Source organism: Denticeps clupeoides, chromosome 18, assembly GCF_900700375.1.
Source record: "Denticeps clupeoides chromosome 18, fDenClu1.1, whole genome shotgun sequence".
Taxonomy (NCBI): Eukaryota; Metazoa; Chordata; class Actinopteri; order Clupeiformes; family Denticipitidae; genus Denticeps; species Denticeps clupeoides.
The window spans coordinates 17877719-17890004 of NC_041724.1; the positions used below are offsets into that span (position 1 = coordinate 17877719).

Here is a 12286-nt window from a genome sequence, read left to right on the forward strand (position 1 = left end):
GGACCACAGTTCTCAATGGGGTTCAGAGCAGGTGAACAAGGAGGCCATGTCATTGGTTTTTCTTCTTTTATACCCTTTCTTGCCAGCCACACTGTGGAGTACTTGGACGCGTGTGATGGAGCATTGTCCTGCATGAAAAAGTGAAAGTGAAAGTGAAGTGATTGTCACACGTGATACACAGCAGCACAGCACAGTGCACGCAGTGAAATTTGTCCTCTGCATTTAATCCATCACCCTGAGTGAGCAGTGGGCAGCTATGACAGGTGCCCGGGGAGCAGTGTGTGGGGACGGTGCTTTGCTCAGTGGCACCTCAGTGGTACCTTGGCAGATCGGGATTCGAACCAGCAACCTTCTGATTACGGGGCCGCTTCCTTATCCACTAGGCCACCACTGCCCCGAAATGTTCATTTCATGTAATTTTTGGGCACTCCAGTGATGTTGCAGCTCTGAAATATGGCCAAACTGGTGGCAAGTGGCATCTTGGCAGCTGCACGCTTGACTTTTCTCAGTTCATGGACAGTTATTTTGCGCCTTGGTTTTTCCACACGCTTCTTGCGACCCTGTTGACTATTTTGAATGAAACGCTTGATTGTTCGATGATCACGCTTCAGAAGCTTTGCAATTTTAAGAGTGCTGCATCCCTCTGCAAGATATCTCACTATTTTTGACTTTTCTGAGCCTGTCAAGTCCTTCTTTTGACCCATTTTGCCAAAGGAAAGGAAGTTGCCTAATAATTATGCACACCTGATATAGGGTGTTGATGTCATTAGACCACACCCCTTCTCATTACATAGATGCACATCACCTAATATGCTTAATTGGTAGTAGGCTTTCGAGCCTTTTGACCTCATGTATTTGTAACAGTCAACTCTAGGCTCAATAAGGAGGTGGGGTTGCAGTGTATTTAAAGATTGTGTGGGATTTATTCCGCCCAGCATGCAGTAATTTTAATTGATGTACACTGTAAAAAGCTCTTCAAGGGTGTTGTCTATAAGAATACATTTTTAAAAGTAAAACGTTATGACCCGCTCACATGCTGCAGCAGGACAACGACATCGTGCTCATTGTCATGTACTGGACCAGTTTCGGGTTTCTTTGGAGTTTTGGAGGGATTTATACAACGTGCAACACATGTAAGTAACTATTTACATTGCATAAAGTTAGTTTTTAGCCGAATGAGCACGCATGTATTGCACTATAAAATGTAAAAGCATCGCCAGGTTTCAGACGTTCATTTGGTTAGTTTTGCAGGCGTCATGCGGTCACCAAAGGCCTTGAACTTAACATTAATCTTAAAAAAAACTATTGCTAACGTTAATGTATAATAGGTATCGTTAATGTATAATAGGTATATGTGCGATATATTGGCAGATTATGTTTCTACTTAGTCTGGGTACTTGTCTTAAATGTTCTGCCTCTTTTTGAATTTGCTAGCAAACCGCTAGCATGGTCTCTCATCCTCGTCAATTAAAAGTTACGTTAACTGCTGGGTTTGTAGTAGGGATGCACCGAGGCCACTTTTTAGGAGAACAAGTACAAGTACTTGCATTTCAGTACTCGCCGATAACGAATACTTAATAAAAACGTTATTTAAATTCACAGGTAACAGCTTTAGTCATATAATTTAACAACAAAACAAGGGACTAGTTTGGAATTAAGAACATTTATTTAAAATGAAAAGCATGTTGTATACCCCTTGTCTAGAGCATTTGTTCAAACACATGAGCTATAGCCTGGTTGGTGTGCGAGCCGCGGAATTGTTCCGACGTGAAACTCTCGTCTATCCACTGGGAGGTTATGCAAATTAGTGACACAGGACTAAGTCCTCGGAGCCCCAGCAGAAGTGGGGGCGACATACGGACACATATACCACGCACACAGACAGAGACAGACAGAAGAGAGGGTCGTCTGGTTCCCTCTCTGAGCACTCCGGGACCTCCTCAGGGGGAACTTCTTGTCGCTCGACAGTGATGGACCTTCTTGCCCCAGATCCTGACTGGCGCTGGATGTGGTGGAGGGGCAGAGTTCGATCCCTGGCTCAGGCTCTGGCTGATCAAACTCCGCCGTCAGTTTCTGCAGGAAGTCCCGAAAACTCCTTCTGTCTGTCTCTCCCTGCGGCCAGAGGGCTGGGCACGTCGCTGGAGATGGTGGTGTGGCGTGGGGCGTGGGGGGAGGTGGACGTGTTCTCCAGCATGCTGGGGCGCTGGCCGTTCAGCTGGGGAACGTCCGGGCAGAGGGAAGGCGGGTCGGCGACTGGAGCTGAAGGGGCGGAAATATCCGGCATTTATGCTCCGTCAGGATTGGCCACTGGTGTTGAGCACAGCTGCAGTCAATCCTGACAGTCAATATGCTGCTCTTTGTCACAATGGTTAAACTCAAATGTTTTGCTTTATATTGTAGACTCTACTTAATTTTTTAGTGTAAAGTAAAATAAATAATACTGATTTTTACCAAATCAAAATAAGAAGTTCACTAAACTACCAAAATGTAGTTGGAAAATGTTGCCTTAATTTAGAGTTGAATCTAAGAAACATTTTTTACAGTGTAATTTGAAGGAGGAAGAAATAAGTAAATGAATAAATCAGAGAAGATGAACAAAGTAGATGATTGCATGAACAGAAATAAAGACAGATATATGAATTCACCTATTTATATCTCTGGAAATTAAAAAAAAATAAAAAATTATCTAGCAACCGATAAAGAGTTTCAATTTCCACACACAGTACATATACCTTAAGCAATAAACAATTTCCACAATGCTTGTAACACAATAAAACAAAAGTGTTGAAGTTCAGAGGAATTTAATATCCAGGTAAGAGAAATGAAACTGTAGGAATCCAATTGTTGAAAACTGTAACACTCCTACCAGCCTGGTGGAGTGAAGCTCACTTTCCCAGTGTCCCATCACAGTTCAGATCACTGGTTCAGTAAAATCTCTAGGAGGCTCTCCATCACTTATATCAATCCACAACAAAATCAATCAAGTAAAACTGAAAAAGTCTCTCTCTTTTAGGAATTGGACATCCGTCTGTGTACTTTCAATATTTTAATTATGTTAACCACATTGTTGTGTAGGGGGCTACATATTCTGAAGAATGAACTTATCTGCCCTGCTACCTCCCCTGTTGCCGATACATGTAGCCTCTGACCATGTATTAAATGCAATAAACTAAACTGGATAACCATTCAGAATAACTACCAACAAACTTGGGTCAGTGGTGGGGCATTTTGTTGTGTGTCATCATGTGCTGTGCTGCAGCGTTTCACAATGACAATCATTTACATTACATTTATAGCATTTATCAGGCGCCCTTATCCAGAGCGTCTTACAATCAGTAGTTACAGGGGACAGTCCCTCCCCTGGAGACACTCAGGGTTAAGTGTCTTGCTCAGGGACACAATGGTAGTAAGTGGGGTTTGAACCAGGGTCTTCTGGTTCACAGGCCAGTGTGTTACCCACTAGACCACTACCACAATCAGTTCAATTCCACTTCAAAACTATCCCTGACACATCTCAATACTGCCTTTGAATGCCTGGTGCACATTCGGGAATGGGGTGTGTAAGTTGATGTCATTGAATTTATGACACATTTAGCAAATGATAAAAATTTTGATCATTGATAATTAACTTGACCAATTAAATTGGTCAGTTCAAAGGTTTAATCTCTGGGATAAACACATTATTTAATGACAGTGTTGTGGATGTAGTAGAATACATAGTAATTGTAAAAGTGGAAATATATTTATTTTTTTCCATGATTGACATTTGCATGTCTTGCTCAATTGTATCCCTTGCAAAAGTGCAGTGCCTCAACGGTGCATGCTGATAAAAAACCTCTGGGGCCATAAGATGGCCTACTTTTGACTTGAGCAGCATGCTCAATGCTACTTTAGACTAGCCAGATTCATCAGGCTAGATTTTCACATGAATCAAGGTTTACATGTCATCAAATAAATGAGTAAACTTAAACTCTTCAGACTGTTTAAAAAACATAATTCTTATAGGTATCAATATGGTTATAAAGTACATTATGAAAACATGCATTCAAGAGTTCACAAAAAATCTGCACAACAGAAGTACATCATTTAAAAACACAAACATATTTACATTTACAGCATTTATTAGATGCCCTTATCCAGAGCGATAAGTAGTTACAGGCATCGTCCCCCTGGATCAACTTAGGGTTAAGTGTCTTGCTCAGGGACACAATGGTAGTAACAACAACAACAACAACATATATTTCTTATATAGCCCAAAATCACATACAGTATGTCTCAATGGGCTAATTGGGATTTGAACCTGGGTGTTCTGGTTCATAGGTGAGTGTGCTACTAGGCTACTACAACTGTACATATGACAACAGTGTAGAGTTGCTGCTTTTTAAATATCTTAAATTACCAGCCAAGAAGGATAGCGACCTCCAACCGTGGATCAATTGCAGGGGCCTGAACCGGATCATGGTAAAAAACACTTACACCAATATGTTCCTCTGCGCCCTCTCTAGTGTGACTTACTTTACTAAGTTGGTTGTGCGTGAAGATTCGACACCTCTGTTTTACATGCCTTTTGTCTGACGGTTATGTGTGAACTATCAGCCGTCAGGACCGCCCACCCTCTTTGTCTTCCCCAAATGGGAGGCACCGGGGGCGTGACATCAGAAGCAACAGGTTCTGATTGGTCAGTGACAACTTCCTGTAGGCCAGTGACAACTTCCTGTAGGCCAGGGGTATAAAAGTCTGCTCACATGTGGAAAAAGCTTCTTGCTCAGGGGGTTTTCCATCAGAAGCCGGGAGGCTTCTGAGCCTTTCTCTCCCCCTCTCTTTCTCTTCTCCCTCTTTACTCTTTCTTCTCATTTTTATTTTCACTGTAACCTTGGTACCTTTTTACATTCAATATTCACATGTAACTACAATAATTATTTACCGGTGTCAATAAATTAGAAACTGTTCATTTTTAACCTCTATTGTGCCATGCCTCTTTCTGCCAGGTAACATCAAATTGGAGTGGTTGAATACAGTGCTTTGTGTGGAGGGAGAAAGAGTTTTTTCTACACACTCTATTCTCTGCTCCCACACCACATGGTCTTCATTGTTTTTACACTAGGTGGGCTCTATTTTTTAACACCTTTTCCAGACAGCATGCCTGGGTTGCTCCCTCACCCAATCAGCACCTATCATACCATCTCACAAAATCATTGGCTCAATCCCATGGGACCAGGAGAGCAAGATACAGGCGGCCCAGGCCAACAAACCAGGAGCACCAAACATTCCATCCAGGTGTCTGTACACTCCAGAGGCCAGCCAAACCGACTGTCTTACAATGGGGTCGTGGTTCTCTTCTATCTGGCCATCCAGGCCATCTCTGGACCCTTCAATTTACCTGTCAAGCTTTCTGATAATCATCCCTGGTGGCCGACGTCAGGGCCTATGTGGCAGCCTGCACCTGGGCCAAACTGATGAACACTCTTTCCACTGGACCTCTACAGCCACTTCCTCACTGTCCCTGGACATATCTGGCTCTTGACGTCATGACTGGGCTTCTTGTAGTGAAGGGCCTCAACACCATCTTAAACATTGTCAATTGCTTCTGGAAAGCCATTCGTCTGGTTGTCCTCCTACGTCTGCCATCCGTTCTGTCCACAGCCAAACTCATGTTGCAACACATTGTCCGGCTGCAAGGGTTTCGCCACAACATTGTGTTCAACAGAGGTCCTCAGTTTACTTTGGCCGTTTGGAAGGCATTCTGTCGACTGTTTCCTTCATAAGTCTCATTCAGGAGGTGGGATGTTTTCTCTGAAGCTACAGACCACCGACACCTCCTCTGGGCCGAGTAGGCAAACAATCAACATGTATCCACAGCCACTGGCCTCAGTCCATTCGAGGTATGTACAGGCTACTAGCCTGTCACATGACCCCAGTTACAGGCTGGAACAGGTGCTTGGTGCTCAGTCATTAAATCTGTTTTTCTACATGCTCCACTCCCATCTCACCTCACTGCAACCTGTGTTATACGGTCATAAAATAATGAGCGATATACTGACCTACTCTTGTTGCACCTTTCTGCAATCGGAGTTTGAAATATAATGCTACAATCACTCCATTACTCGGATCTATGACCCTGTCGTGAGAAGACCTATTGTCACGGGTGGGCTGGACATGGCGATGAAGGAGGACGCATTCGCACGATTTCACACGACAGGGGTTTAATACAAACTACACGAGACAAGGGAACATAAAAACGCAAGATGACCTGACGGCGAACAGACTAGAACAGGATAGCTTTATACAATTATATAAATAAACAGGTGAACACGATCAGGAATATTACACAAGACGAACATGAAACTCCGGTCCGAACTCCAGATCCGGAGTAACCCCTGCCGGTCCGGATCATGACAGTACGCCCCCTCAAAGGTCCATGAAAGGGGGGGGAAGTCCATAAGAATAGTGGCGGCTGTCCTGCACCGGCGGCGTCAGGCCTGGGCTAAAGCACGGCTCGTCTGTGGGGGACCGGCATCCTGTCCACCGTCCGCAGGCACCTGTCACTCCGGTCAGTCTCCGGCACTGTGGGGCAGACATCCTCCCAACCAACCACGGCTCCCTGGATCTCAGCGGGTGTCACACTAACCAGGATCAGAACGAGAGAGATGTGTAGGAGGAGACGAGAAACCTCGGTGGGGCGGGACGCAAGGAGGCAGGTAAGTTCCCTCTGTGTTAATCTGCGAACGCAGACGGCATGAGCCGCAACACCACACTGATGTTGTCTTTCATGTTTTAAGGCACAAGATGGGACAGAACGGAACGACAGGAAGGAGTTCAGGATTCAGGATAAAAGAGAGGACAGGTATGGTCTTACTTGGTTGAGGATTTCGGAGCAGAGTACGTCATTAGACTCTGTCATTCAATGACCGAGCAGCTGGCAGCTGTTCTCTAGCCAATTTATAGGAGTCAGGTTACCTCATTTTCGAGGGAGTTTGCAGGCATCTGGTGAGCGAAGATGGTGGGTTCATATCCATGGCAGATTTCAAAGGGGCTATGGCCAGTGGCGGAGGAGACTTGCAGGTTGTGGGCCAGCTCCGCCCAAAGGAGAAACCTGGGCCAGGTGCGTTGGTGTTCCGATGCAAAGCACCGCAGGTTTCGTCCCAGCTGTTGGTTGGCCCTCTCCACCATTGGTCTGGGGATGGTAGCCAGAGGATAGGCTGGTTGATCCAATGAGGCGACAGAACGCCTTCCACACAGGTGAGAAAAATTGGGGTCCCCGATTGGAGACGATGTCCTGGGGGAACCCATGAAGGCGGACCACGTGTTGAAGCACGAGGTCAGCGGTTGTGGCAGAGGACGGTAGGCCTGGCAGGGCGATCAAGTGGACTGCTTTGGAGAAGTGATCCACTATGGTCAGGATGGTGGTCATACCATTAGCTTCTGGGAAGTCCAAGGCGAGGTGGTCCAGGGGCGATGAGGAATGGGAAGAGGACGTAGGGGCCCAGCAGCCGGAGTGTTGGGAGTCTTGGCCCGAGCACAGACGTAGTCCTGTACGTCGCGCCGTACTGAGGCCCACCAGAACGCCCGACGAATAAAGGAGAGGGTCCGTTGGCGTCCTGGATGGCCTGAGAGCATGGAGGAATGGCCCCAATGCAGTACATCGGGCCGGCAGGTATTTGGGACGTACAGGCACCCTGGTGGGGTGTTAGCTGGGCCAGGGTCGGACACCTGAACGGCCTGGACCTTAGTCTCTAGGGACCACCGGAGAGGGCCCAGGATGCGGTGAGAAGGAAGAATGGGTTCGGGGTCGGATGATGGTGAGTCCGGAGAGTGCTGTCATGATAGAGCATCAGCTTTTAGATTTTTGGAACTGGGACATAGGAGAGTTGGAAGTTGATTTGCTCGAAAAATAGCGTCCACCTCGCCTGGCGGGGATTGAGTTGTTTGGTAGCTTTGATTGATATGATATTTTGATGGTCGGTCCAGACCAGAAAGGGGGTGTCACAGCTTTGCAGCCAGTGTCGCCACTCCTCCAGTCCCCCACCCCGTATCGCCACTGTGCAGGGGTGAACTTCCGGTAGAAAAAGCAACACGGGTGCAATTCCCGGTCCGGACTGTGTTGAGAGAGGACGACGCCAGCACCCACCTCTGATGCGTCCACTTCTACTATAAACAGAAGGGAAGGATCTGGGTGTTGAAGAATGGGAGCGGTGGTGAAACAAAGATACAAGGATTTAAAAGCTTGAATGGCCTCAGGGGTTAGGTGGAATGGATGTGATGAAGGTTTGGTGAGAGCAGTGAGGGGTGCTGCGACTATACTGTAGCCACAAATGAAGCGATGATAGAAATTCACAAACCCAAGAAACCGTTGCAGTTGTTTCAGCATCGTGGGTAGGGGCCACAATGCCACTGCTTCCAGCTTCTTGGGCTCCATGGCCACACCCTGGGACGAGATGGTAAAACCCAAGAACGTGGTGAAGCGCTGGTGGAAGGCGCATTTCTCCAGCTTACAGTACAGTCGATGGGCGAGCAATCTCTTCAGTACTGCTCTCATGTGTTGGATATGTGATTCCAGTGTGGGCTAGTAGATGAGTACATCGTCCAGGTAGGCATACACCCACCATCCCAGCATGTCCTGGACAGCATCGTTGATGAACTGCTGGAAGATGGCAGGTGCATTGCATAGACCAAATGGGATGACCAGAGATTCAAAGTGACCAGTGGGGGTGATGAAGGCGTCGCCACTCGTCGCCCTCTCGGATGCGAATCAGGTTGTATGCCGAACGGATCCAGCTTTGTAAAGTTCTTCGCTCCCGAGAGGGCGTCAAGGGCGGTGTTGGTTACGGGTTATGGCGTTCGATTTTTGATAGTGATCTTGTTGAGTCCACGATAAACCACGCAGGCCACCATCCTTCTTGGTCACGAAGAAGAACCCTGCCGCGGCCGTGGAGGTCAATGGGCGGATGGTGCCGTTCTGAAGTGCCTCCGCCACAAAAAGCTCCATGGCCAATTGCTCTGCTTTCGATAGGGAGTGATTCCCCTAGCAGGTCAATGGCCATGTCGCCTGGTCGATGGGGAGGCAGCTGGGCAGCTTTGGCTGGGCTGAAGACAGTGACTAGGTCATGATAACAGGAGGGGACATTGTCTAACACAGGACGGGTTAGCTCTGGGTTCGAGGTGGCAGACGGAGAGGGCTGTGGCAGAAGGCAATGGTGATGGCAGTGCGCTCCCCACTCCAACACCACGCCCGACGACCAGGAAAGGTGGGGTTCATGGAGGGACAGCCAGGGGAACCTGAGGAGGAGTGGTGAGGCGATAATGTTGGTCACGAAAAACTGGATTTTCTCCACATGGGAGTCGAGCCGGAGTTGAAGAGGGACCGTGTGGTGAATGATGGGTCCTGAGGAGACCGGATGACCATCCACGGAGGTGATCGTGAGAGGATTTGTGAGGAGTTCCTAGGGAATGCGATGTATTTGGACGAAGGAGTGGTCTATGAAATTTCCAGCCATAATAACAACAACAACAACATTTATTTCTTATATAGCCCAAAATCACATACAGTATGTCTCAATGGGCCCTACAGTTGACACCCCCCACATTTGACCTTTTTAATATATTGTGTGTGTGCAAGGTTTGCATGTAGATGCATGAGGAAATGTAGTGTATGTGTGAGCCTAGGGTGCGCCTCATAGGGATCAATGATTAAGGGCCCAGGCTTTACTACTACTAATTCTTTAAATTGGTTAATTTTGCGAGTAAAAAAAAAAAAACGCATTTGATGTGTTATGTAAAGAACACACCCAGTTTGCATGATGCTGCCCATATGGTCTGATTTTGTTTATCGCATTCCTCAATTTTTGGCTCTGGGATCCTAAAGACTCTCTCGACCAGAGACCTGTGGGGTCAAAACCCAAATGCTGAGCAATGTGTGGGAGACCGGGATTCAAACTGGCAACCTCCTGATTACAGGGCTGCTTCCTTAACCGCTAGGCCACCACTGCCCTGCTATTTATTAGCAATAGTGAATAATGCTGGGGATGCCTTCTTCAGTCACACATTGCTAATTAAATTAAAATTAACCACAAGACTTTTGTGGTCAAGCAGGTGGAATTATTAATAATTTACTGAAATCACATGCTTATAAATCAATTCACCAATTAATTCATAATCACACATTTGGGCTAAATATACCCTACAGTCTGGATAAGATGAATTCTTTATGACTTAATTCTTGTTGGGACATCAAGGCCATTACATCACTCTGTACACTTGAATAAGCACTGGGTTAGGGAAAGATTAAACATTTTAATGTAACAATGTTTCAGTATTTTCTCTTTGTGCACATTTTAAGATGTAATGAAATTTCAGAAAACAAATATTCATTATACCTTTGTAGTCAGTTTTTTTTCATCTGTACAAATGCTTCAGTTAGATCTGCTGCTTGAAGGGAAGCTCTCGTTGCGCAATTGTTTTCCCTAACCAGATTTCATCAATCTCACATGACTGCACTCTTCATTTTGCTCAGCTATTGGAAACTCCATGATCTTTGAAGCAATTTCTACTGTGATTTTCAACAGACACATCTGTTTTCTGCTGGTCAGGTTGTTTGCATGCAAGCTTGTCAGTTTGTGCAATGTGTATTTTAAAGTTTGTGCATGTGTATATTTAAAGTCACAGAGGCAAAGCAGACAAGGTTTGTAAATGGAGACCTGTTTGTTACAACAGCTATATTGGTGAAACTGAAAAAATTAGAAAACATTTATAACAGTTGTGATACTAAAAACTCTACAGTCCCATTTAAACATTTATAAATAATATCTTGGTTTATGCTATTGTTTACTGATTCACCCAAATTATTCTTTGTGCTTGTGTAGAAGGTACATTGCAGGTTCATTCAGCAAATGTTCAGTGCTTACTGACCCCAGTTCCCATTAAAAGCAAACACGTGTAATGTCGTGTTGTGTTGCATTAGGACTTGCTACACAAGCCAGCTGAGGTTCAGGTATCTATGCACTTCAGGATTCTGACTAGAAAAAAAAAAGAAAAACATTATCATACAAAACACATCATTATGTGCTTAAAATATGCAAATGAATAGTGGTATCTATCATTATCATTTGGGCCTTCTTTAGTCAATGTGTTGATTACTGCATATAGGCTGCACACTGCTGTGGCTGAAATCACATGGTTAATGTAAAACAGTAACCCAGTTGGGGAAGTGGTGGCCTCGCGGTTAAGAGTCAGAAAGTTTCTGGTTCGAATCCCAATCTGCCAAGGTGCCACTGAGGTGCCACTGAGCAAAGCACCATCCCCACACACTGCTCCCCAGGTACCTGTCATGGCTGCACACTCAGGGTGATGGGTTAAATGCAGAAGACAAATTTCACTCTGTGCACCATATGCTGTGCTGCTGTGTATCACAAGTGACAATCACTTCACTTTCCTGAAAGTGTTTCCAATGTCATCTTCAGTTTAAAGGTTATGCCACCCTGTCTAGGTCAGTTGACAATAATGTGCTGTGCAGGAAGTAAGAAACCATGAAGTCAGTAACATAACACGTAGGTGATGTTTAATTTATAGGGAAAAAGACAATCAGACATCTGAAAAATCCACCTTCTGCCACTTTTCCAGTGTCCATCCTTTTAGCAGGCTGCGGGCCTTGGCAAATGCCACATGGTTTTTCAATTGTCTTTTGTTTAGTGCTGGCTTCTGGGCACTGATTAGTCCATGGAGGCCATTTCGAGACAGAAACAGACCAACCGTTCTAGTTGACACAGGGACTTCAGATGACCAGGTCTTGTGCAGTGGAAAATGGGCAGCCTAGGATTTTTGAGCCAACAAACCGTCCTCTCGAGCAGTTGTCTTGCCTGACCTGGGCTTCTCTAAAATGTCTCCAGTCTCTTCAAATCTTTTTTTAAAATCTTTTTTTTATCCTCTGTACTTGATGCTGAGACACATTGAAGGTGTCTGCCACATCAGCAGTGGATCTGGTCTTCAGCCTCTTGATAATAAACACTTTAGTCCCAAGGTGAACCTTAGGCATGTTTGCAGAGGTGTAGTTGCAGTTGATGTGAAGGTCAAGTGTACTGGGGTTCTTTTTATACACACCTGAGACCTAATTGATCCATTATATGACAAGGCGACAACACTTATGTCTTTGCAAAAATTGACTCAATTATAATACTTTTTGACAGTTTCGTTTTGCACTGAAACATTATTACAATAGCTGTTGGGAATAAAACAAGTCATTTCCTGTAAAAAAAAAAAAAATCTTGATTAGAGATATATTTCTGCGGCACTT

The 12286-nt window shown here is 45.4% G+C and overlaps 1 protein-coding gene across 1 annotated transcript in view; it reads right to left on the reverse strand.

The window, feature by feature from the left end:
• Positions 1-2159: 2159 nt before the first annotated feature.
• slitrk2 (SLIT and NTRK-like family, member 2) overlaps positions 2160-12286 on the reverse strand; it is a 96804-nt gene continuing 86677 nt past the window's right edge. Inside the window, exon 2 of the mRNA XM_028960530.1 lies at positions 2160-2259. Within this exon, the coding sequence (XP_028816363.1) occupies positions 2212-2259 (48 nt within the window). The 3' untranslated portion in view covers positions 2160-2211. The remainder of the gene's footprint in view (positions 2260-12286) is intronic.